Below are 27902 nucleotides of genomic sequence, written 5' to 3' on the forward strand. Positions count from 1 at the left end.
TTTATGCATGCTAGCCATTATTATAATAATGAAATAAATAAATAAATATTATAGAGGGACATGATATACTAGACTTAAGTGTTCCAAGACCTAGGCTTAGGTCCTGCCTTGATGCCTTTTTAGGCTGTGTGAACCTCAGGCCAAACTCTCTGAACCTCAGTTTCATCATCTGTCAAGTATGGAGTTAAAATACTAGTATGACCTGTCTTACAATGTTTTCTTTACAAAGTTCAGCTGAGATAACAAAAATAAGATGTCTTATAACCATAAAGTTCCATTTAAATGTAGTTTGTTGTCACCGTTATCAAACATAAATTAATTAAAACTGGGAAAAGAAGTGGTACATGGCCCGTATTGGTTCTCAAGAAGCAGATTGGTCTAAGAGCTATGAGCCAACTCTCTCTTAATGAGTGGTAAGAATGGAAAGTTCCTATGATATGGTAGAGAAGACACTGGTGCCAGTCAGAGGAGCTGGGCTGAAACTCTACCTTGGATGCTGGCTACTTTTGTGACTTTGGGCAGACCTCTTACCCTGCTCTGGCCTGTCTTTTCTTATCCATAAAATGAGCATATTGAACCCAAAGACCTCTAGGTCCAGAATCTAATGATTCTCTGATGACTGTGAACAGAGACACCCCTCTGAGCTCTGGGGAACAGTGGCCTCCTCATGGGCATACATTTTCTTCCCTGAGTCCATGCTCAGATTGCTCTATGGACCTTCAACTCTGTTTGCTGGTAATGAGAATTCTAGCCTTTTTCTAAACAATGACACAAGACAATTACCAGCAAAATGTAGGTCAGCCAGGTTGGCTCCAGGAAAAATCCCAAATCAACATTGTATAAAATAGCCACAGGGTGACTATCTTGACCCCAACAATGTTAATGACATAGAAGGAATGTGATTTGTCATGGGCAGAGGGAGAGGTGGAGGGAGGGAAGGGAAGGGACAAGGAAATTATGTGCAGGAAGGAATGACTGCCCTTCTAATTTCTAAGTAGGTGACAAGCAGAATACAGTGAGGCATTTCACTCATTCACTCAATAGGCGTATTAAGCACCTACTAGATGCATGATGGGCAGTGGATAAACTGTTCATCCTGGAATCAGGAAGACTCATCTCCCTGAGCTCAAATCTTGTCTCAGACATTTACTAGCTGTGTGACCCTTGGGCAAGTCACTTCACCCTGTTTCCTCATCTGTAAAATGAGCTGGAGAAGAAAATAGCAAACCACTCTGTTGCTTCTATCAAGAAAACCTCAAAAGGGGTTGAGAAGAGTCAAACACGACTAAAATGACTAACAGCCAATATGTGTGGCACTGTAGTTGGTGAGGGCATTTCCAAGTTCCTTCTGAAATTCTCCTCAGATTCCTCACCATGATGTGAAGGTGGCCCCTAGTTCCAGAAGGCTATGTCAGCAAAGGGAAAAGTCTCAAGGTCCTTTCAATCTAGAAAAGCTTCAAATACTTACTCAGTAGGACCTAGCTAAATTCAAGGAGGTTATCCTTAGTCTGGCTACTCATAGAAAGACCTTCTGCAACGTCATAGAGGGCCTGAGGTCTTTCAGGGGAGGGAGAACCCATACGGATAGATCCCTGGAAGGATTTTATTAATAACTTATTTACTAATTGTATATATATATATATATATATATATATATATATATATATATATATATATATATATATATAAAACGAATAGTTTATTAATAGCTATTAATAAAATAGTTCCCATTTTTTATGGTGCTTGACACATATTACTTCATGTGATCCTTACAAGGACCCTGTGGGGAAGATGTTATTTATTTCCAATTTGTAGATGGAAAAATTGAGGCTTGCTGAGGACAAGTGTCTTGCTCGAGGTCACACAGCTTATGAATATCATAGGCAGGATTGAAACCTGGACCTTCTTCATTTCAAGCTCACAGGGACTCTCACTTATTCACTGCATACTATGTGTCAGGCATGCCCAGTGCTATCGATACAGAGAGAGGCCAAAACAATCCCTGCTTCTGAGGGGACATTCCAATGAATGAAAACAACCAGGGATATGACTAAATGATGGAAGGTAATCTCAGAGGAGAAGTCTCTGGCAACTTGTGAGCCTGGAGGAGACCTCCTGCCAAAGCTGAGTCTGGAAGGAGGTCAGGGAAAATTAAAAGTGGAGATGAGGAGGAAGAGAACTCCAGACATAAAGGTCAGGGGCCACAGAGGCATGGGAATGGGAGAAGGGGTGTTATGTGCAAGTAACAGCAAGGTCAACAAGAGTTAACATTTACGCTGGGCTAAGCATTTTATGACTGTTATCTCATTTTATCATCACAATAACTCTAGGAGGGAGTACTCTTACTTTACAGATGAGGAAACTGAGGCAAACCAGGTTAAGTGACTTGCCCAGGGTCACAAAGTTAGTAAATATCTGAGGCTTGATTTAAACTTAGGTGTAATTCTGAGCTGCCCCAACAGCAAGAAGGCCGGTGTAGCTGGATCTCAGAGCGCAGAAAGGAGAGTAAAGTATAAGAAGACTGCAAAGTAGAAGACTCCAGGTTGTAAAGAGCTTTGAAGGACAAAGAGAGTGTTTTGTATTTGATTCTGAAGGTAATAGGGAGAACATTATGATTTACTGAGTAGGGCCATGAGGGGGCGCCATAGTGCACAGACTGCAGTCAGGAAGATTCATCTTCTGCAATTCAAATGTGACCTCATATATTTACTAGCTGTGTGACCTTGGGCAAGTCACTTAACCCTATTTGCTTCAGTTCCTCATCTGAGAAATGATCTGGAGAAAAAAATGGCAAACCACTCCAGTATCTCTGCCAAGAAAACCCCAAATAGGGTCATGGAGTCAGACACAACTGAAAACAACTGAACAAAAATAATTTACTGAGTAGAGGGAGTAATGTGGTCAGACTTTAACTTTAGAAATTATCAGTTGGCATCTGAGTGATTATTGAATTGCAGTGGGGAGAAATGGGAGGCAGGGGATTAATTACATGATTTTACAAGAATTTGGGTAAGTGAAATAGTGCTGTTTGAGCGCAGAGGAGGGGGTACAGAGGAGAGACACTGTGGAGGCAGAAATAGCTAGACTTGAATAGATTGGTACCCTTTGACTCAGCAATGCCGCTTCTAGGGCTGTATCCCAAAGAGATCATAAAAATGAGAAAAGGACCCACATGTACAATAATATTTATAGCAGCTCTTTTTGTGGTGACCAAGAACTGGAAAGTGAGGGCATGTCTATCAGTTGGGGAATGACTTAACAAGTTGTGGTATATGAATGTAATGGAATACTATTGTGCTGTAAGAAACTAAGAATAATTGGACTTCAGAAAAACCTGGAAAGATTTATATGAACTGATTTTGAGGGAAATGAGCAGAACCAGGAGAACACTGCACACAGTAACAGCCACAGTGTGCAAGGACTGTTTCTGATAGACTTAGCCCTTCACAGCAATGCAAGGACCTAAAACATGTCCAAAGGACTCATGATGCAAAATGCCATCCATATCCAGAGAATGAACTATGGAGTCGGAATGTAGAATGAAGCAGACTATTTTTTCTTGTTATATTTTGTTTTGTTTTTCTTATGGTTTCTCCCATTTGTTTTAATTCTTCTATTTGCCAGCAGTGACTAAGAGAGAGATACCCCTGTGATTGTCGCAGGACAATCTATTCCCTTTACCATTATGGAGATAGACAATGGAGGCATCCTTGAACTCCTGGGGGAATAACCTGGAAAATTTCAGTCAGCTTATGTATGAGCAATGGTCCCCCTGCCTTGTAAATCTCATCTGAATAGAATCAGCTCCAGGTGCTTTGCCATATGGAAGGAGCCTAATGGCCCTCAAAACCTCTTCTTCAGTTGGAAGTTTAGCTAAGAAGGGATTGACTTCAACCTGAGGTAAATGGTCAGTGGGCTCAGCATTGATTGATGATGGTCTGTTGACAACACTATGGAAGTGTTCAGTCCATCTCTCTAGGATCATGTCCTTATCACTAATCAGTGTGGCTCCATCAGCACTGAGTAGTTGTGATGCACCTTTTGGTTCATAAATAGCTTTCAGGGAATCATAAAAGTGCTTTGGATTGTTACTGTCAGCATAAAACTGAATTTCATCTACTTTCTTACTGAGCCAGGAATCCTGCATCTCTCTAAGCTTTGCTTGTGCTTTGCTTTTGATGGAATTAAATGCTGCCTTCTTAGAGGTGGATGAACTATCCTGCTGGTAAATCCTGTGGAGTTCACGTTTTTCATTTAGGAGCTTCTGAATTTCCCCATCATTTTCATCTAACCAGTCTTGGTGTTTGTGAGTGTTTTGACCCAGATAAGCAAATGCAGTGCTATACACCAAATATCTGAGAGCTGCCCACTTCTTTGTCCATTCCTGCTCCCATAAGAAAAGGTGCTGTGCTTTTTGAGCAAAGCAGAATTGAGACAGCATAAAGTAAATGCAGGATGTGCCAATTTGGAATATCCACCCCAAATTTTCAAACAGACTATCTGTGCCCAACCTGTGGTAGAGCATTCCAAGCCTGTATTTTTCTGGTCAGCCACAGTTGGGCACACTGAAATTTCACTTTACAATGGTGATGTCATTTTGGTTCTCTTTGAAGATGAAGAAAAACAACCAACCAACCAACCAATTCTATGCAACATGACTAATGTGAAAATGTGTTTAATAGAAATGTATTATAGAGCCCATGTAAGAGTCTGTGCTGTCTTGGGGAGGGAGAGGGAAAAAATTTAAAACTTATGGAAGTGATTATTGAAAACTGAAAACAAATTAATAAATTTTGGGAAAAAAGAAAATAGATTGGGTATGTGAGGTGGGGGCCAGTGAGGTGTCAAGAATGACATGCTTTAATCCTTAGTAACCAAAGAATTGTGGTGCCTAGGACTAATAGGGAAGCTTCCAGTACCAATACCCCACCTTTACCTCTATTCCAATGTTGCCCAAAGCTTTAAATGATTATAGGGAGCAAAATCCTGTACTTTTCCTTTCCAAATTCAGTAATATTTTTGTAGGATTTTAATAGAACCTCATAGTTGGAAGGAACCTTATAGACCATTTTGGTCGACCATAGCCATATCCATTTAACAAAGCTTAAGTTAAACAAAAAACAAAAACTTAGATCAGGAAATGCCTCCCCCTAAGTCAAAGATCCCAGTTTGTCTACAGTAAGGGCAGATGCTTTCATTTGCCTTGCTTTCAGAGAGCTCTCCAGGCTTTTACTCTATGATTAGTTTCTTAACAAAGAACTTCAGGTGACCAGAACTTGATAAGAGAATTTCCCAAATTCACCCAGTGTAAAAATGTGCCAGTCTGGATTCCAAGAATCTCAAATGCCCTGAGAAATGGTCCAGATCTCACAACCATTATCTAAGTACCTCTTCTTCAATCAGCCCTCCTGCTACGTCTTGCCACTTGACTGAGATGACTCTGGAGGAGACCGTGAGGCTGATGACTTTGCTCAGCCCTGCCTCACTTAAATCCAGTTCACTTTCAAGTCAAGACATCGCCCTCCTAATGTCATTGGTCCTCTCCGAGAACAAAGGACAAGCAACAGCAAAGTAATGATGAAACAAATGTCTTAGGAATTCTATAACTGCAAAGGGCAGCTTCTAAAATGTGGCATGTCAACTTTTTATCATATCCCATAATAACTATCACTCTCAATTTCTTTGTATTGGGCAAGATGGAAGTTACTGATGAGTTAATGTTTCCAGTTTTTATTAAAGGATTATGAAGATTGGGCATGAGGCAGCTATTCCTTTCAAGTCATCGCAGTCTCAGTTTAAGGCCAAGCAGTTTAGGAGGGAGCAGATGGCTGGACTCAGACAACTACTCTAAGGAAATTCCAAGTTCTCCTGACCATCCCTGCTACAATAGTCATGACAACAACATTATAACCTAATACTTCATCAATTATCTTGTCCATAAAACATGAAATGATATGAGTAACAGAGGAAAGAAGACTTAGAGGCCTGGGAGACAGGTCTGCATTCATATCCCACGTAACTTGCCCTCTCCTGAATGTGGTTTGCTCGTCTGTAAAGTGAGGCAGTTGGATTAGAGGGAGCACTTAGTCTATGAGAAAGGAAGCCCCCTGGAATTACAACTATTGGTCTCAGGACATTTCTGAGTCATCACTTCCACTTCACTACCATCTCCTCTCCAACCTCAGACAGGCCAAGACCCTAAACCCAAGATCCTTGGGAGAAGCAATGCTTCCAGCCCCACATCCTCAACCATAGTCCTCTGTGAAGATGCAGTCTGGTTACTGCAGCAGGTTACTGGTTTCTTCTGCTGAAGCCCTTGAAGAGAAAGCTCTTTTCACTCAAGTCACTGACACTGTCAAATAGTTTGATAACAAAAACTGATACCACTTTATCAGTGGAAATGATATTTAAAAGGAGGCAGTAACATCTGCTTTGTTCTTGTATTTGAGGACCATGGGACCTTTCTATCTGACTTGCAACAGAAACCTTCCACATGTCCTGTCCTCATCGTTAGAGTATAAGCTCCTTGAGAGCAGGAAATGACTTAACTTTTCTATTTGTATTTCTAGTACTTTGTACATAGTAAGAGCTTAATAAGTGCTTCATTTATTCACATTCACTCATTCATTTCTATCTGAACTCCATCAAACAAAATGACAATCAACAACTGAAACTTATATACCAACCCCCTTTTAAAGTTGGCAGCATCTCCTGTATATTACCTAGGCTTGCCAAAACCTCTAGAAATGGTTAGATGTCCCCAAATGATAAATAGTCAAAAATTATGAATAGGCAGTTTTCAGAGGAAGAAATCTAAGCTACCAACATACATATAAAAATGCTCTAAATCACTAATAATTGGAGATTTAAAGTAAAAAGACTTAAGTTCTAGCCCACACTCATCATATTGGTAAAGTTTACAAAAGCAGAAAATTACAAATGCTGGAGGGACTCTGTGGAATCAGGTACAATAATGAATTTTTGGTGGGGCTGTTAACTTCTCTGGCCATTCTGGAAAGTAATTTGTAGCTATGGCCCAAAAGCTATTAAAATCTTCATGCCCTTTGGCCCAGTGATATGGCTACTGGATCCATTCCTCAAAATGATCAGTGACAGGGGAAAAGGACCCATATATACAAAAATATCAATTTTTTGTGGTAGCACATAATTGGAAAGTAAAGTGGTACCAATCAACTGAGGAATGGCTGGACAGTTATGGTACAGGAATATGACAGGATGCTATTGTGCTATAAAAAATGATGAGGAAGATGGTTTCAAAGAAACTACATGAAGACTTGAATGAGCTGATTCAGTCAAGTAAGTGTAACCAGAAGAACCATAATGACAGTATAAAGACAAACAACTTTGAAAGACTCAGGAACTCTGATCAGAGCAATGACTAGCCATCATTCTAAATGGTTCGTGAGAAAATATGCTACCCACATCCCAAGAAATGATGGATTCAGAGTACGGATTGAAGTACATGACGAACTGGGGATTTTTTGCTTGATGATACATGTCTGTAATAGAGATTTTATTCTTCTTTCATTTTCACTGGTAGGGGAGGGATGGGAAGGAGATAAAGTAGGTTTTTGTGGATTAAAAAATAAAATTTAATTAAAAAAAGAAATGGTTGGATGGCAGCAGTTTTTTGAGTTCACAATACACAATCCATACCTTCTTCCAGAGTATTTCCTTGTTTGTTAGAACTTTGCTGTTGCTAACACATGGAGGAAAACTGATCTGATGCTTCAACTTCTGTTGGAATTAGGATTGGAGAATCTGAACCAAGGATTTAGCTGACAGCCTCAGGTCATTAGCTCTGGGCACACCAAATTTCTCATATATAAAATGATTAAGTCCTTCTGTGCCAGCTTTAATATTCCTCATTCTCCCTCTCTCGGCCCCAAGTTGCACAGTTGGTCCAAAGTACAGATGAGAAGACTTCAAAAGTTGGCTTACTTGGGATCCTGAGTGGAGCTGGTTCTGTATATGGAAATCCCTCAACCCCAAATTGAGTGTGGGAACTCTGATATTTTTCCCCTGATCATGCTGTGTTCTATTTGGTAATATAACATGATGGGAAAAGACATGGTCTTGGAGTCAGATGATGTGGGTTTGAGTTCCAACACTTTTACTGACTAGTTTATGAGATAGATTAGCATCTAGGTAGCCAAGTGGAGAGAGGGCTGGGTTTGGAGTGAAGAAGTCCTGAGTTCAAATGTGATCTCAGACACTTATTAACTCTGGGCGTGCCACTTCTGCTTCAGTTTCTCAACTCTGATATAGGGATAATAACAGCACCTACTTTCCAGGGTTGTTGTGAGAATTAAATGAGATAATATTTGTAAAGCACTTGTTGTAAACAGTGCCTGGCTATAATAGGTGCTTAATAAATGATTGATTCCTTCCTTCCTCCCTCCCTCCCTTCCTAGCAGGAAATAACTTCAATTGTATTATTTGTAAAATGGGGATATTTGCCCTAGGATTTATCATTAATGTGAGCTATAACATTATTATGCTTCTCTGTTACAAAGACAATGAAAATGCATGCTTTCATCTAAAATATATTCAATTTTGGTTTAGCACATTAAAATATTTGTGACCTTGATCAATAATGTAACAAGGACCCTTATTTTCTTCAATAAAGTGAAGACTAGAAGATTCTATGTAGAATATTTGACAGTCATTTTAATTTGTGATTAAACCTGTAGTCTGATAAACTGCATACTTATGCTTTTAAAAAATATTGTAAATGGGGAAGCTGAGGCATCAAACATTCAAGTTTCTTCCTCAGGTTCACACAGAGGGGTCAGAATTGACTATCTCACTCCTCAAGTTCCCAATTCAGTACTGACGCAATTAAACTACACTTCCCTTTCTCAATGTTTTGGGATTCTCTGATGTGTCCATTTCACCTTTTTTCTCCCATAATGGGTATGCCAAAACACCAATTACATAATCACTCACAGAAGGTTGTTGACAATTCAGCTCTGGAAGATAGACTATAGGCATCCTGATCTTTATTTCTCAGGAAAAAAACAATCCAAACATTTATTTTGTGAGAGTTTTAACTCCAAATTGGCTGGTGTGGGTAAAAATCGTGAATCAGAGGATCTCAGAGAGAGGAAGCACCTCAGCAGCCAGTTACCCCAGCCTGCCACTGACCAAGAATCTCTTCTACAATATCCAGATATAGCGGTTAAAGTGCTGACCTTGGAGTCAGGAAAACGTTGGATCATAATCTTGCCTCTGATACTAATGATGTGACCCTTGGCAATCCACTGAGCCTCACTTTGCTTACTTTCAAAATGAGGTGGTTGGGTTGTCTGATGTTTTGAGGTTCCTTCCTGCTCTTAATCTATGATTCCCAACAAAAGGTCACCCAGGTCTTTTAGTGTAGACTTCCCAGTGAGAGGGATTCCACACCCTTCTCATGCAGCACTCAACTTGTGGACAGCTCCATTAGGAGCTTTTCTCTTAACGCAAACCTAAACCTGTCTCTCTGAAACTTTCAACTGAGGGGCTAGGAAGAAAGATTTCAACCCCCCCCCCCACACACACACACATCCATCCATCCCTTGAAGTCACCTCTGGGTCCATTGCTATTCCCAGTGCTCCCTGGATGGTGTCAGGGGTTCAAACATAACTACAGGATAGAGAGTGACAGGTTTCTTCTTTTTGCCCTTTGAACAGAGGACAGCCAGCAGGGAAGTTGGGAGAAGCTCATTTTCTAAATTCCAATTAAGGCAAAGTCAAATCCAGCCTCCACAGAAGCCATTTAGCAAGGAGAGTTTCATTTTGACTTCATGCCCCACTTCCCAAAGCAAAAATAAATAAAACAAACCAGTGAGTAAAGAGTCCCCATGTTGTGAATATATCAGATGTCCACAGTGTGGGGGCTGTACAATTTAGTCAGTTACCAAGACAGTCATGCGTAAAAGTATTTCAGGGCATATTTCCATTAAGTGGACCAGAGAATTCTTGGAGAGTTATCTTGAGATTTTGTTGTACTTGAGTCATTTTTTCAGTTGTGTCTGACTCTTCATGACCCTATTTGGAGTTTTCTTGGCAAAGATACTGGAGTGGCTTGTGATTTCATTTCCCAGCTCATTTTATGGATGAGGAACTGAGGCAAACAGGGTGAAGTGATTTGCCCAGGGTCACACAACTAGTAAGTGTCTGAGGTCACATTTGAACTCACCTGACTCCAGGTGAGGTGTGTATCCATTATGCCACCCAGCTGTCCTAATCTTTAGATTAAACTTCATTAAATTAAACACTGTTGTTTTTTTTTTTGAGGGGAGGGAGGCATTTAGCTGAGATATAACATTTTTATTTTAAATATCCTCCTAGGATAATAATAATAATATTATAGGATCATACAATAATAATAACTAACATTTACCTAGCACTTTAAGTTTTACAGACTTCTCTTTATATTCTAACCTATTTGAGCTTCACAATAACCCTGGGAGATAGGTGCTATTATTATCCTCATTTTACAGATGAGGAAACTGAGGCAAAAACAGCTTAAGTGACTGGCCCAGTGTCACACAGCTAGCATCTGTGGCAGGATTTGAACGCAGTTCTTCCAGACTCCAAATCTTGTTCTCTATCCAGAGTGCCACTTAGATGCATCAGTATAAAATGGAAGACATTTAATAAATGTTCTGTGACTTGGGTTGAGTTACATAGCCTTGAGCAAACCATTCTGGGTCACAGTTCCCTACTCTCAAATTTTAAAAATGAACTGGATGATTTCCAGTTCTATCCAGCTCAGAAATCTCTGACCACTTTTTAACTCAAGGCAGTAACAGACACCACTGTTTATCTGTTAACTCCCCATGGTCTGCTCTGGGGTAGTCTGTCTTTCCATTGTTTTGGGGGAGAATTAACTCCCATTCAACTTTGGAGTCCCTAGCCCAGTTACTGTTGCAAGCATACCTTGGGGACTTTTATTTGGGGTTCCCGTGCATTTTCCATGTCAGGAAGTCAGTCCTCCATGGAGGGTATGTCTTATAACTGACACCATCTATCATGGGGACTGCCAAAGACCAGATCAAACAAATCTTGAGGTTTCTAAGTCTTGGAAAAGCTGGCTTAGAATGATGTGATGATCAGATCTATGTAGGATCAGTTTTCTCACTCAGTCTGATCACATCTTGACTTTAGATTTGATCTAAGGAGAAAGCCTTGGACCACCTCCATGAAGCATTGGTTTTCACCATGCTGGGTCACTGGAGATGGCTTTAAATAGGTAGGGCACAGAAATGACCTCTCTACTTTTAATTTGAACCTGCTGCTGTCCAATCACACTTTGTTTCTAGGACTTCTTTGGTCCTTACTTACAGCCCTGACTTGGATGCTCAAGTCTTAATTATGACAGAGGTTAAAACAACAGAGAGACTGATTTTCCTCCACTACTAATGGCAACAGCTCCTGCCTAGTTAGGAGATGCCCTAGTGAATTCTTGTGAAATCGTCTGTCCCTGAATTTCTAGGGGCTTTGGCCAGCACCAGGCCTGCTAGTTCATTGCTCCTTACCAACATTGGTATGATTATTCTGGGGGCAACTTCCTAAGGTCTCACCTTTATGACAAGTTTTCTCTTTTAGTCTTTGATTGGATCTGAAGGATGAAGCTGGATAGTAGGTTTGAGAGGTGGGAGGCAACTTAGAAGTCATCTATTCCAGTGCTTTCATTCTATTATTTTATTTGGTCAAGACCTGTGATTTAATTGCTGTAGGATGTTTCCAGGGGATGCTTCCCCTCTACCAATGCAGATCAACAACTGTTCTATAATCTTACAGATGTCTGAGGCACTGAAAAGTTAAGTGACTTGTCCAGGGTCACACAGCCAATATGTGTCTGGGGTTCAGGTGGGGGGAACTTAAACTCAGACTCTAAGGCTGACTATCTACCACATCCCAGCACCCTGTCTCTTGACACCCTCTGAGTCTAAATTCATCACTTTTTCCTCTGTAACATGTGCACCTTCAAAAACATCTAGTCTTATCACAACTATCCCATTTTACAGATAGGAAAACTGAGATCAGAGGGAAAAAATGGATTTTCTAAGGGTGTAAACCAGGGATGCATTGCAAAGCTGAGGTCTGAGCTCAGGTCCTTCTGGAGGGACTGTTTTGATATAGATGTATACATAAAACCCCACAATAAAATGTTAAGTAAGAGATAGACTATGTTCTCTTACTTTTTATCTACCAGTTGAGTGTTTGAACAATGATATATCCTTCATTGTGGTGGAGAAAGCATGTATTAGGTAGCAGGAGAATTCAGGTCTAGTTTCTTCCTATGATTAACTTATTATGTACTTTGGAGAAGTCACAATCCCTCTGAACTTTTGTCTCCTCATCAAGAAATGCCAACTACCTGCCTCTCTGCATTGGTATAATGATAATATTAGGTAGTAGACAGTGAAAGGTAGTACAAAGAATATTAGACTGGAATCAGAAAATGTGGGTTTGAGGCTGGACCAATCACTTAACCCAGCTGATGAGTTTCCTCAGCTGTAAAATGATGACAAAGTGCTATCGACCTCATGGGGCTCATTTTTTGGTCCTCTTAAGATTTAGGGATCATTTTATCCAACTTTTCATTTTCCAAGTGAAGAGACTGAGCACCGGCACAAAGTGAAGTGACGTGCCCCAGGTCAGGTAGTATAAATTGCAGAATTAGGAAGATTCAAATCCAGCTTCTCTGAGAGTGGATCCAGGAAGTTTTCACAGTATCTCTTGTAAGGACCCAGTGAAATAATGTATATAAAGTGTTTGGCACCAAAGGTGTAATGGTAAACCATTGGGATTTCTGGGTGCAAAAGTGTTAAACACATCGAAGATATGACTGTTCCTAATGTGAATATTTAACTTGCACAAGGACGTGAGATTATGCCTCACACAGTACAGTTTCTGCTCAAATAGAAGTTGGAGGAGGTGGTCTCTTTGGGGGCTGAGATAGTGAGCATCTTAATTTGGGAGGGACTTCCCTGTGGGGTCTACTCTAGTAGTCCTTAATTAAGAATGTCCTGGTGATATGCCAAGCTTACACCAACCTTGCAAGCACGCAATCATCAGGGGTTAATAGAAATGTTTGCTGATTGGGGAGAGAGTAATATGTGAATTTTACATCCTGAAGACCCTTAACAGGTGCGCTTACTGATATGAGCTAACAGGAGTCATTTTATTTAATTGGCTGCAACTTTCTCCCCAATAAGCTTTTCACCAATATCAGAAATCTAATAGACTTTCATGTCCACCACCCCCTTTTCCCCTCTTTTACTGTTCACCTGAAGTAGGATGAGGTATCATGCTTGATGCATGATAGCTAAGAATCAGGTAGCAGAAGTGAGAAAAGAGGAAAAGATGAGGAAGAGGGAAGGCAAAGCCAATCTTCTAAACCATCTTTTGTTGATACTCTTTTCATCCCATCATACTGCTTCATTTGACACAATTATATTCCCTTGTATATTTTTGCCTGAGCAGCAAGATGGTAGTGATGGTATAGAGAGAGAGCTTTAAAGTCAGAAAGATTTAGGTTCAAGTTCTGCCCCTGACACATTTTAGCTTTATGGCCCTCGGCAAGTCATGTAATCTCTTAGTTGGTGTTGCTTGGTCATTTCAGTTATGTCTAACTCTTTGTGACCCCATTTTGGGGGTTTCCTTGGCAAAGATCCTGGAGTGGTTTGTCATTTCCTTCTCCAGATCACTTTATAGATGAGGAAACTGAGGTAAAGAATTAGATAACTTGCCCAGGGTCACACAGCTACTAGACTGAGGCTAGATTTGAACTCAAGAAGATGCTTCTTCCTCACTCCAAGCCCACTCCTATATCCACTATGCCATGAAGCTGCCCAGTTCTCTTAATGTCACAGATAAATACCTCCAAATTTCAGAGCCAATAGCAACTTGCATTGGTAGAAGGGATTCCTTCATTATGTGTTCTCTATACCAGTGACATTCCAGGTCCCCATTCCCTGTGCCATCCTATTGTTGTCTACAGAGCACTCTATCCACTGGACTTGGAATAAGGAAGACCTGAGTTCAAGTCCCACCTCTGACCCCTATTAGCTGTGACCATGGGTATTTGATTTAATGAGCTTCAGGTGACTCCCAAGGATTGTAAGCTATAGAAAGGTTCTGATTTGCCTGGCCGAAGAGAGTCTGCCCACAGATAAAGCCATATAGCCTTGTCCTATCGATATCCAGCTCTGTGATGACTTGTCCCTCTCTGCAAAGGAAGGCTGTGAGAAGAAGCCTGAACAAAGCCACTCAGAATGCCAGGGTCCAACAATGAACATTGTTCAGGTTCAGAGGGAATGCTTAGGAACGAAACAAAGCAGGAGTCCCCCACCCCTCATTTCTTACTTGCTTGCCTTCCATTGCTCCTCTCATCTCCTTGAACGTCGAGGTAAATTCTCCAATGAAGTCATGCTTTCCGTTGGAGTCCCAGTCCCAGACGATGCACTGCAAGAGAAGAGAATGAGTGACCTTTAGAAGGTGGCCTCTCTCAGTGGAAGATCATGTGGACTTGGGAAAAGGCCAAATGCTCCAAGAAGTAGGAGGAGGAAGAAAGAACAAACAAATGGTGTCAGGGCTGGGAGGAGAGAATACCTCAAGGCAGGAATACTAGAGGCAAAGACCCTCAGTTGGCCAGAACAATCAGAAACAGTCTCCAGGCTTTGGCTTCCACAGGAAATCAAAGGATCATAGGCTGGGAATCTGGAGGGAATTCAGAGGCCACTAGTTCAACCTTCCCTCCCATTTTACAGATGAAGAAACCGAAACCCAGGGAGGTAAAAAGAGTTGTTTTCGACCTCAGAGCCAGTGTTCTTTCCACTCTAATATATAACACCAACTTTGCAGGTTATTTTGAAGGCTGAAGAAGGCAACACCCAATAGAAATGATTACGGGATATGAAACACATAAACAGGGACACTTAACACACGCACAATTCTGCTGATTTGTTTGTTGTACACAGGTCACGGAGATACTCATCAGCAGGGAAACTAGACACCAGGTGATAAATGGTTTTGGCCAAGACAGGCAGAGGTATAACTAAGGTAGAGTGATCAGAGCTTTGCCCCAGGGTACCAAGCAAGAGCAGCTTGGAAACAACGCTATTTATCACTTCAACAGAAGGAAGTTACTTAAAACAGCAGCAACCTGGTGTTATTGCCATGAGATTGCTATCTCCTCTCTGTAAAGCTAAGTCCCTACTCTCCTCTCCACTCCAGGCATGCTTTGTTGCACTTGCCCTGGGTGCACACATCCATCATGGTTCTGATGGCATCTCAGAATGGATAAAAATATAAAATGGCCCTTAATCTGTGTGGCCTCTTCTGTGTCCTCCACAATGGTGGCAAAAGGATCTGAGGATTTGAAAAATCACCATTTAAAAAAAGAACTTACCCATATTTATTGAACGGTTGACACTTTTAAAAGTTTGAACTTTATCCCAGGACAATTGGGACCAGTTGACGCATCACTGGAGAAAATGAACCCCATAAGAACTAAAGGAAGACCTCTGGTAAATGTTCTATATAGGATTTTTGGAAAGACATGGAAGTGAGGGAAAGATCCAGAGGGGCTGGGATCTGGGAGGCCCCACACTGAAGAACTTGCAGATCTGTCTGCGTAGCTAAACATTTAGGTCATGCTAATGGGGCAAGATCCAACATGGTCCATCTGGGGAGATACGGAAATGTCCTTCCCTCCCAATAGTCTTGTTCACAGCAATGGTGTCAGTTTCATTCTGGGGGCCCCTAAACCCAACTTTTGCCCTATCCAACCCACTTCTTTCAGAAATTCCCTTGCCTCACACCCTGACGTAGGAAGGGCACTTCTGGAAGTCTTGAGAGGATGCTTAGGCAGTAATCTAGCCAACGATTTGTAAGTAGGAAAAAAGAGTCACAAACCTTCAGAGCAGTAAATAACTGTAATGTAATCAAAGTAAGGTTGAACTTGCTCTTGGGTTCATATCCTTCAGGGTCAGCCAGATTCTTTGAAAGTATACAAGTCTCATTATTGTGAATGAGAAGTATTCCTGCCTCAAAGGCTGGGTCTGTGAATTTAGGCTTAGATTACCCAGAGGAAGAACAATCTAACTTTGATAGCTAGATAACTACAGGAATCGCCCTCCTCTTTTGTACAGAACTGTGGTGTAAGCAGTTTGGGGACCCAGCTTCCATTGACACAGATTAGGAACTCATCTGTAACTAAGAGCTGGGGGGCCCTGAGACACTGATCAACTGTGGCCACACAGTTAGTGTGTGTTTTGAGTAGGTCTTGGATCGGAGTCCTCCTAGCTTCAAGAAGTCTATCCGTTGTATTATGGATCTAGAAATTAGAAATTGTTCCTGCTTTCATGAAACTTAGAATCCAGTCTGGGGGATGTGAGATATACATACATACATACATACATACATACATATATACATACATAGATATAAATATATGTATATATACACACAATATATGTATATATACATATACACACACATATATGCATATATATGTAAACTGAAAAGAATATAATAAAGTTAAAAGTGCTATGCAAAGTCTAAAGGTGAAGAAAAGATCATTTTAGGCAGTGCTGGATTTCTTCCGCATATAGTCGGAATATGCATACATGTATATGTGCTGTCTCTCCATTCTCGGAGAGCAGGGAGGATTTTCCATTCGGCAGAACTTAGCACAGTCCCTGGCACATAGCAGACGCTTAAATGTTTGCTGAGTAATTGATCAGTTGAAAAGAGGAGGTAAAGGAAACAGAAATAGAGAGGTGGATCATGAATAAATCTGATGAACAGTACGACAAGCCAACAGGCAGTAAGGGAAGAGAACCAGCCAAGGTTCTAGGCTCAGTTCTGCACTAATTCATTCTATTAATAGGCAGTTAGGTAGCACAATGGATACCTGGAGTCAGGAAGACCCACGTTTGAATCTAATCTCAGACTCCTATTACCAGCTGGATGATCCTGGGCAAGTCACCGAATCTGTCTTCCTCAGTTTCCTCACCTGTAAAATTAGGGTAATAATAGCAGCTACCTCCCAGGATTGTTAGGAAACTCAAAAGAGATAATATTTGTGAAGTGCTTTCCACACTTTAAGGTGCTTATGTAAATAGTAGGTAGCTGCTATTAGTAGGTAGCTATTGTTAGCTTAGACAAATGACTAAACATCTCTAAGCCTTGGTTTCCTCTTCAAAAAATGAGGGGATTGGACTAGATAATCTTTAAGACAATACATAGCTCTAGTTTTCTATTATCCTAGGAAATCCCATCACAGCTAACGGAAAATCTGAAGGAAGGAAATCCCTTACAATCTTAAGCAACCTATTGGAAAGAGAAAGTAACTAAATTCAATCAAGATTTAAGGCTGAAAACATACATGTCAAAATGCATGCCAGAACTGCTTAGCAGAGGACTTTGTTAAACAGAATTATGATTTCTTTGGCATAGGAAATTCTCAGTGCGTGAAATCTTTCTACCAATATGGATGAGCCCCTACTTTAAACTCTATAATCTTAGGGAGTTCACTGAAGCATGGGGAGGTTACATGATTTACCCAGAACCACACAGCCAGTATGTATCAGAAGACTTGGACCCAGGACTCCCAGATCATCTCTCCAGCCATGCTAGCTACAAGCCGAGGTCATCTGTCAGCAAAAATAAGTTTCTCCACTTAGAGTAGTGGGGGAAGGCAGTCTCATTTTTCACAATGAACATTAACACCAGTCGATGACTTGGCCCTTTAGAAAAAACGCTTTGGATAAATTGAGAGACAAGACATAGACTGCCTTACAAGGGATCATGTCCATTTATTACCAAGAAGTTTCTTCTATCCTTCCTTCGCTTCCACTCGCCTTCCCATTCCCCATCTCAGAGTGACTTTTTAAAAATGTAGAAGTTTCGCATGGGAACGATGAGAGTTTCTGAGTCCTCTGAGCTCCAAGCAGCTGTCTGGCACACACACATCACCACTCCCCACCCCACTGCAACACCTCCCTGGTCAATTCTCTCAAACAAGATCTATCTCAAGGTGTTAAAGGTTAGAAACATAAGCAAGCACTCTCATCCCTTTCCTAAGAGCAGTTCCTAATCTCTACTCACCATCTTCCCACTCCCTAAACCCCGTGCAGCCTTCCTTGATTAATTAGAATCAAGGGCTAATACATTTCGTCTGCTGAATAGGCTCCATCCTCTTCATTGCAATATGCCCTTCGTCCTCTGCTCATCTGCAGATTCAATATGGGATGATTTACTTATACTGTTCTTTCACTTGCTCTGGTCCATGCCCCTCGCATTTTCTTTCAATAGCCAGAAACTGGAAACAAAGTAGGGATCTATTGATTAGGAAATTGTTGAATAACTTGTGGGGTATGATTGTTGTGGGATCCTATTGCCTAGTTAGATATACTACATATGAGGAATTCAGAGAACACAGGAAGATGTGTACGAACTGATTCAGAGTGATGAAGAACCAAGGGAAGACAGATAATGAATACAATGAAACCTGCCCCACAGTCCTCTAGCTCTTATGTATCAATTCACTGCCATGATTTCGTTGGTGAGTCTTCCTTGAAGAATACATTCTCTGACTACTACCTTCCTTTTTTTCCAGGAGCTCCTGATAAAACAATGTTAAGGAGCATTAGTAATGATACTAAATACCAGGATCACTTTTGATGCCAGAAAACTGATAAAAAAAAAATCCTTCCATCTGCTCAGCAGAGAAGTAGGAGAGTATGGACTCCAGATATGATACAACTTCTCAGACACATTGGCAGTATTGGTCTGTTTTGTATAACTCTTTAATTTTTGTTCTATAAAGGAGAGTTCTATAAAGGGCAGTTATTGGAAAATGAGTATGGCCATGATATAAATAAAAAGCAAAAAAAAAAGCAAGAAATGATTCAAATTAAATTTAATGTCGTTTGATATCTGATGAGAATTTATAACACTTGTACTCAGCTATGGGAGATGTTTAGCATTTATTTGGGGAGCCTGATGTCTGTCTGTGTTGGTATTTCCAGTCTTTGACTGTAATCTACTGGAAAAGGACCATATCTGTTAACAGAGAAAGGGGTTAACAGTAGAAGGAATGTTGGCTCTCCAGTCAGAAGAGTTGGGGTTCATATCCTTCCTTGGACACTTAGGACCTGGATGATTTGGGGCAAGTGCTTTTCAGATTCCTCCTCTGTAAAATGGGGAGATTGGATTAAATGATCTCCAAGGCCCCTTACAACTCTGGACCTGTGATCTTATGATCTCCCTGCTTGTTAATTATTTTTGAGCCCTTTCCCATGTACAACTCTATGAATGCCCTCACTTAGAAGCCTGGACCTCTCCCATTCAAAGAAAGGAAACATCATTCCATGTTGGGAGTCCTGCCACCTCTAAATAACCCTTGTCATTTCTCATCTCTCCTCTTATTTTTGTTGAATTTTAGCAATATTTTATTTGTTCTCTAATTACATGCAAAGACAATTTTGAACATCCTTGTCTCTCCAATCATACAATCCACTTTAGTTCTGACTCTGATAACCTCTTTATGGACCGATCTAACAGTCTTCTAATTGACCTCTGCATTTTGTCTCTCCAATCCACCCTCCACAGAGCCAACAAAGTGATGTTCCTAAAGCACAGACCTGCTCATGTTTCTTACATTCTTAAGAAGGTCTACTGATTCCCTATTAGAATGAGGTAGAATCTCCTCTGGCACACAAAGTCCTTTACAAAATGGTTCCATTGACCATTCCATATTAATAAAAAGAATGATAACTAACATTTATATTGCACTTACTATGGGCTAAGCACTTTATACCTCATTTGATCCTCACAATAAATTTGAGGAGGAGATGCTATTATTATTCCAATTTTATGGATGAGGAAACTGAGGCAAAAAGATGAAGTGACTTACCCAGGGTCACACAGTTAAGAAGTGTCTGAGGCAGATTTGAACTCAGGAAGATGAGTCTTCCCAACTTCCAAGCATGGCACCATTTAGCTGTTCACCTGGCACATAATGCTTAATACATGTTTGTTGGCTGACATGTTGTTTCCCTCACTAGAGTAAAAGCTCTTGAGACCTGGGACTATTTTTACCTTTCTTTGTATCTCCAACCCTTAGCCCAATACCTGCTTAGCACAATTCCTGGCAGGTCAAATCAAACAACTGTACTTGATTGCCCGATTGATGCAGACCAAATCCAACACCTCTTAGAAGGGAGAGATAACCTGGGCTGGCATTGGTTCTGGCCGATGATTTCTGTAAGAAAGCTCAGCTCTTTGGGTGATCTTTGATCCTTAAAGAGCCTGGAATTTCTCAGCATATCAGATGCAGAATTTTGTGTTGACCTTTCCTGAGCAGGTCCCAAAGGAAGGAGAAGTTTGGGCAGCAAACAAACAAAGCAGTCACCTTTGACGGTACAGAGCGCCACTAGACAGCCCTGTGGCTAGAGAAAGGCATCCAGGAGCCCGTGAAATTGTTCATTTCTCACTTGGAAAGAATGAGACAAGGCTCACAGCTTCAATCAATAAGGGGGAATCAGAAAAAAGAGTTAAATATTAGCTTGGAAAACCTGGAGACCAGCAGAGAGAAGCTTTTGGGAACCTCTAATCCTTGCTAGAGGCTGAGAGCATGGTGGGGGTGGGGTGGGAGGAGAGACACAAGAGGACTGGTCTTGAGTATGAAGCCCTGAGTTCAAGTCTCTGCTCTGACATTTACTGTGTGACCGCACCCAAGACCCTTAAACTTCCCATAGAGCCCCATCTCCCCAGCCTCAGCTTCTTCATCTGTAAGATGGAGATAACAACATTTATATGACCCACCTTAGAGTTTAAAAAACCCAGTGGATTATTAATAATCTGATACAGGGAATTCTGAATCACTGGATGAAATTGGAATCAAAATTTTAAGTTCTGGTTGTGGACAAGATGTGATCACAGCTCAGTCAGTTTTTTAGTTGTGTCAGACCCTTAACCACTCCATTTAGAGTTTTCTTGGTAGAGATACTGGAGTTATTTGCCATTTCTTTCTGCAGCTCATTTTGAAGATGAGGAAACTGAGGCAAAAAAGGTTAAATGACTTGCCCAGGATCACACAACTAATAAGTATCTGAAACCAGATTTGAACTCAGGGAAATGAGGGTTCCTGACTTCAGGCTGGTGCTCTACACACTGTGGTGCCACCTAGCTGCTATCCATGATTGCATTTGAGTGTCTTTAAGTGCATAAAACAAAGCAAAGCTTTTCAGTTGATAATGATATCCATACTCAAAATTTAGGGAAGAACAAATTGTCTTGTGACCCTAAGATTAATTTCAGTATTTCTGAGTTTTCTACCATGTCCACTGGCTCTTTAACTTTATTTTATATATTGGACCTAGTTTTCTCATCTCTCGGGGATACTGGACTTGGAGCTTAGAAGAATGGAAGGCATTAATATCACTAATGTTTTCAGCAAACAGCATCCCCATATTGGAAACTCTTCTATGGAACTCTGCTTGGTCATGATAATTACACATTACTGATGTACTTTCTATCACCTTCATTCTAGAGAGCTCTTGTCTTTTTTCCCCACATGGTCTCTCTCTTCCATCCATCAAGATCCTTGAACTCTCTCCTTTCTACATGTACAACACTCTTTCTCCATCACATGATCCAAGCTGGAAGGGACATTGGAAGCTGTCCAACCCTTTCATTTTGCAGATGCTTGAGATCATCCAAGAGGCAGAGCTAGGCTTTGAACTCAAGTTCCCTGACCTCAAATCCTATACCTTTAGCTTCCTGCCTGTCTACTGCCCCAAGTGAAAGTGGAGAAATAGGCTCCTGGAGCTAGAGTTTATTGGAGACCAGGGCCAAACGTCACCAGATACTGGCCTGGGGAATGGTAGAGTTATGGAGGGGAACTAAAGGGAGTGGTCATGCACTTCTCCACCTCCAGAGAAGAGGAAGGTGACCGGGGAGGAGTCTGGTGGTAACCATGAACATTGATCAAGTACCTACCATGGGCCAGGCACTGAGCTAAGTGCTAAGAGATACTGAGACAAAAATGAAGTCCCTGGCCTTAAGGTGCTTCCCATTCTATGCGGGAGCAACATGTACGCATATAATAAATACAAGTAGAGAGAAGGCATTTTTAATTGGGAGGAGAATGCCAAATGCAATGGAATTGGTATAAAGTGCAGTCCTACTTGAAGGTAGCTGCCATCCTTCCTGGGAAGAAGGTGTTTTGTAGAGCTTAAAGCACTCTAAAAATGGGTGTTATTGTAATGTAGTCTGCCCATGGTTGACCTTCCTGTTCTTTATTTGAAGCTATAAATTACCAGGGTCTCATCATACCAAGTGAATTCACTAACACCAGGCAAACACCAAATCACTGTGCCTACAAAGTAGAAACAAATTCAGTATCTTGAGACATGACCCTTTCTTCTTTTCCTTCTGGCTTTTCTCTTGAAAGTTGCTTTAGATCTTCAAAAGGAAGACTGCCACTTAACCTCTTTGATACTCAGTTTCAGCCTTTGAAAGATGGGGTTTGCAGAAGGTGCCCTTGCTTCTAGCTCTTTAAATTTTATTATTTAAATACATGTTTGTAGAAGAGACTCCTGAGTGGCTGAGAGAACACTGAGTGCCGTACTACATGCTATTATCTTGTTTACTTGTTTTCTATCTACCAAACCATATTGCCTCTAATATTAGCAATGAATATTTGTGGTGGAAAACTCTGGTAAAACACAGTATTTCTTTCTAATTCCTTTCGCTGCAGGGAGCAATAGTAAGGTATCCCCTAGTCATCTTAAAGTAAGCCTCTGTTTCCTAAATCCAGATAAGAGGTTCTTAATCTTTTTTTTTCTGTCATGGATACTTTTGGCTGTCTGATGAAGCCTATGGGTTCCTTCTTAGAATAATGCTTTTAAATGCATAAGATAAAATAAATTACATAGGATTAAAAAGGAAACCAATCACAGTGAAATGCAGTTTATCATCAACTATCTATCTATCACAGCTAGCTTACACCTACCTACTGTCTCCATGAATTCTGTATCCATTGACAGTGCATGACATGTAATAGGTGCTTAATAAATATTTGTCAAAAGACTGATTAGTTTTTGGTAATCAGTAACTTCAGTATTTTGGAGATTTAGTATTCTATGATTCAAAGCGATACAAATGCCTCCGAAATACTTCTTTCCCACCCTGAATCTGATTTCATCAGTACTGAGAACTCTCAGTGAGGAAATTCCATCTATTAATGCAGATCAGCAACTGCTGTGTAAATTGTATTATTGGAGAGTAGCCTGAGTTGCTGAGAGGCTAAATAACACAGACAGGATGTGTCAAAGGTGGAACTTGAACCCAGGTTTTCTTCCATCCAAGGTCAGCTCTCTATCCATAATACAACTCTGCCTCTCACTGGAAAACTTTTTTTTTTTAGTTTTTAGCATTCACGTTTATAAGATTTTTAGTTACAGACTTTTTTTCTCCTTCCTTCTCCACCCCCACTTCCCAGGATGGCAAGCAATCTGATAGGTTATACATGTACAATCATATTAAATATATTTCCATATTTCACTGGAAGACTATTGAAGAGAAATGAGAAATATTAGGGAAAATATGAGACCCCTTCTCAGAGTTCTGTTAAATGTATAAAAGAAAGTACACTGGAGTGGGAAGGAAACAAAGGTTAGTAAAAATAAAGATATCTTTTCCCCATTCAAGTCATTGATCCCCTGAAATCTGTCTGTGGCCTCTTGGGAACCTATGGATCTCAAGTGAAGAACCTCTGGACACGAAGATTCTTCCTGTCCCCTCCAGCTCTGCTTCTATGGAACTACGACATTTCAATCATTGTGTACCTAGGCTATGAGAATCACGACAGTTTGTGGTTTACAAAGCACTTTCCTCACAATAACCCAGTGAATTAGCCAGTGAACGTATTTCTGTCCCCTTTTACAAGCAAATAGTCACAGAGAGAATAATTTATTTGCCTAAGGGCATTGAACCAGGAAGTGTTTGAACAGAGAGTCAAACCCTTGTCTTCTAGTGACAAATGTCACCTACTCTGTAAAATGTATAAGTTTATGTCAGTGTGTTACTTCTCCCCAGAGTATCTGCAGCGTAAGCTTTCTTGCTAATCCTAGAATAAAAAGCTTTGTCCCTTGTTCAAGGAACTTTACAAGAACAGAACAGATGGAGACTTGCCCCAGAAATCATTACAAAATCCTATGCAAGTGCTATCATTCTTTCTTAAGGGTAATTTCCATTCAAACCAGTAAAGGAAGTCTTAGATGGGATACTTATCATTAGACTATATCAATAATGTCAATGAAGAGAGTGAGAGTATATTGGTATTAGCCTTCCAATGCACACATTTCATCATTTCTGGATCATAGCTGTGAGGGAAAGAGAGGGAAGAAGTGGAGAGGAGGGAGAGAAGGAGAGGATGAGAGGAAGAAAGGGAGAGAGGAAGAGGGGGGAGAGAAAGGGGAGGAAGAGAGGGGAGAAGAGGGGAGGAGAGGGGGGAGGGGGAGAGAGAGAGAGAGAGAGAGAGATTTCACAATGTAATGTCCAAAGAAAAGGAAAAGTTTTGTTTTGTTTTTGGAGATTTGTGACTGGAGTTTAGATAAGCCTGAGAGGATTTAAAATTCTCATCTACATCTTTGAAAATTCACATGTTGCTGTGTTTTATGAAAACTGAATCTTCCCTGAACTCTGAAGAGAGTGAAAAGGGTGGATTCTGTGTAACGTATCCCAGCTTTCTTCACTATCAGACGAGATCGACAGTGGTCCAGTGTGATCCTCCCTCTTCAGTTACTTTAAAGCCCTAAAATGAATGCCACGTCACTGTTTGATTTGGTGACTGACAGGTGACTGAACTGGGAGGACTTCTGCAAAATAAAATGTAAATGTGAAATCAATCTCTCTTTGGACTTCACCCAAATTCTAAGTGTTCAATTATAAAAAGAAAGCTCTGTCATCCAAAAGGCAGAGGGGTTATTCTAATGATTAGAAGAGAGTATTTTCCTGTTCTTCTAAGGTTTAGAAATTCCCAGGATCCATTTTTTTGAGTGATATTCTGGATAAGCTTCATCCTTGGCTCACTCTGACCCTTTAGGGCAATCCCTTCACTCTCTCTAGCATTCCTTTCTAGCACTCCCTGCCTGAGAGAGAAAATTTGATGGAAAACATGGAATAAACAAACAGTGAGAGGAGTTAAAAGGCTTGTGGATGACAAAGAAGCTCCATGAATCATTGTTTAAAAGGAGAGTTGGGAGGTATATTTCATATAAGAAAACATGATATTTTCTAACAGAAAGAAAAACAAATTGATTACTGATATGTGAAATCATTTCTGAATTAGGTGTCATATAGAGTAGGACAATCAACTTGTTATTGGCAGAATAAGAAGAAAGTATAAAAATTAGACTGTGTACCTGTGTTTGACTTAACTATCTCTACAGGAAAAACTAAATCAATGAAGAATGCCTATTCTTTAAGATTAAGATATGCAATTGAATGGCCATTTTATAATCTAGTTCATTAGATGGACAATGAATTGAGCCTAGAATTTCATAGAAAGAGCAAAGTAAGTCAGATTATCTTTGGAACATTGTCCAGGGTTTTTAATGACCCTAAAGTTCTCCTGAAACAAAGAACCATGTTTTTAACACCAGGTTTCTTCCACTCACATTGGGAAAATCTCCCGTGGTGAATTTACGGAAAGAAGGAAGCATATATGAATTGCAATCTGTCTGTTTGGAGAATAGTCCAAATCAAATCCGTTCCTGAAATGCTTTTCCTCCTCATCTCTGCCTCCTGGCTTCCTTGGTTTCCTTCAAGACTCAGCCCTTCCCAAACCCTCTTGTTGTTAGCCTTTTCACTTCTAAGATTTCCTTGCATATATCTTGTATATATCTAATTATTCCCATGTTCTCTTTTCCTTTGGAATGTGAGGTTCTTGAGGACAGATATAGCCCTTCTTGTAGCCCCAGAGCTTGGCACAATATCTGGCAGATAATAGGCATTTAATAAATGCTTTTCAAGGGGTGAGCTCACAGATCCCTTTGGGAGCCCTCATTTAGGAAGTGGATAAAATATCAGACCTGGAGTCAGGAAGACAAGTTCAAATCGTCTCTCTGACACTTACTAGGTGCATGATCCAGGACAGGGCACTTGTTCCTTCCTCTCTCTCAGTGTAATCATCCATAAAATGAGATCTTTGAAAATCCCTACTTTACTGGTGAAACCTTCTAGAATGCAGAATCACTTGTATATCATCCCCATTAGACTAGATGAGCACAGAGGGTACTTTCAGCTCTAAATCTGTGATCACTCAAACATCAGATTTGTGGGGAATATGGTCTCCTAAGGACAGAAGGTAGAGAATAAATCTGTGATTTCACTGGCATGAGAAACACCCTCTACAATGCAGGTCACTACTTCCTCTGTAATTTATAGTTCCAGAGAGTTGCCTAGAGCACTGAGTGATGAAGTGATTTGCCCAGAGAAAATTGCAATGGAAACATGGGTGGAAGCATTGGTTGGCTATCCTCTTTGCCTGGGGCAGTTATACATGATCTGGTTTCCATCATACAAACCCTGCAAGAAACTGTTCTAGTGCTTTGGAACCAGCTAAGCCAGCAAGATTCAAACTCTGGGAACCTGGACTGTATTTTTCTCAAATTATTTGCACCTTGGTCAAGCGAGGAGTATCTAAAACTGTGTTATTCATTTTCTCCATTGATTTACCCCATTCCCTTTAGGCTAACAGCCTAATCCTTGACTAGATAATACATTTCAAAAAGCCTTTCAATCCCAATTCCACTCAACTAGAATCTAACTGTAATGGGCATTAGTTTGGTCCTGAAACACATCAACACCAAAGCAAAGGCTTCTTTTAAAAATATGCAAACATTTAATGGATTCCTGCCCCCCTCCATTTCTCATTAAAAAAGGTGCATGAAACTCAGTGAAACAGAAAAATAACATTTGGGGAACTTGCCCTCCTCTATCACTGGTACAGATGGTGGTACTAGGCACTTCATGTCTGATTGTAAATTCAAGTATATGAACCATATCTGCCCAGTTTGCTTATTAAAATATCCTGCTCAGGCAAATACTTAACTAACTAATAAAAACAATAACAAGCAAAATAAAATAATTTATGGGACAGTTCTACGTAGAGTAAACTAGCACTTGCTTTTCAAATTCAATAAAAATAAAACCATCTATGCCTTGACAAAATCATAAAAAGACACTTGTTTCTAGTTTACATTTATTTTAAGTACTACATGAGACAATTTGGTGCAGCAATAAGTACAATGTGGGACACTGAGGCAGAGACATCTGACTTTAATCCTACCTCAGAGACTTAACTTCTCTGTGTCTCAGCTATCTAATCTGTAAAATGAGGAAGTTGGAGTCAGTGGTTGCTAAAGTGTTTTCTAGCTCCCAGTCTATGACGCTATGCTCCTGATTCTAACAAAATTTATTATATCTGCCTATAATGAGAGGCTGTTATAAAATCAGAGGGTTATAGAGATAGAAGGGGTCTTAGAGATCATTCATTCATTTATCCAAAAGATATTTCTTGTCCACTTACTTAATTTTATAGTTGAGAAAAATGAGCATCTTGGGTATTAAGTAACTCAATAGGCAGAAAATACATTGAAAAAACTGGGAGAAAAGATTTAGGGAGAAGATCTGAGTTCAAGTCTTGACTTTGTAATTTATTAATTGTGAGACTTTGGGCAAGTCACTTCACCCCCATGGTCTTCAGTTTCCTTATCTAGAAAAGGAGAGGTTGGAATGGATGATGTGTAAGGGTTCTTTTCAGCTCTAAACCTCCTCCTCCCAATATGTTGTTTTTCAGTTGTTTTTTT

The 27902-nt window shown here is 40.4% G+C and overlaps 1 protein-coding gene across 2 annotated transcripts in view; it reads right to left on the reverse strand.

The window, feature by feature from the left end:
- Positions 1-27902, reverse strand: part of CPNE4 (copine 4) — a 433799-nt gene that overhangs the window by 40450 nt on the left and 365447 nt on the right. For both annotated transcript variants that reach the window (XM_072651321.1, XM_072651322.1), the window contains exon 8: positions 14383-14481. In XM_072651321.1, coding sequence (XP_072507422.1) covers positions 14383-14481 — 99 coding nt within the window. The remainder of the gene's footprint in view (positions 1-14382; positions 14482-27902) is intronic.

This window comes from Notamacropus eugenii, chromosome 3 (assembly GCF_028372415.1).
Source record: "Notamacropus eugenii isolate mMacEug1 chromosome 3, mMacEug1.pri_v2, whole genome shotgun sequence".
Taxonomy (NCBI): domain Eukaryota; kingdom Metazoa; phylum Chordata; class Mammalia; order Diprotodontia; family Macropodidae; genus Notamacropus; species Notamacropus eugenii.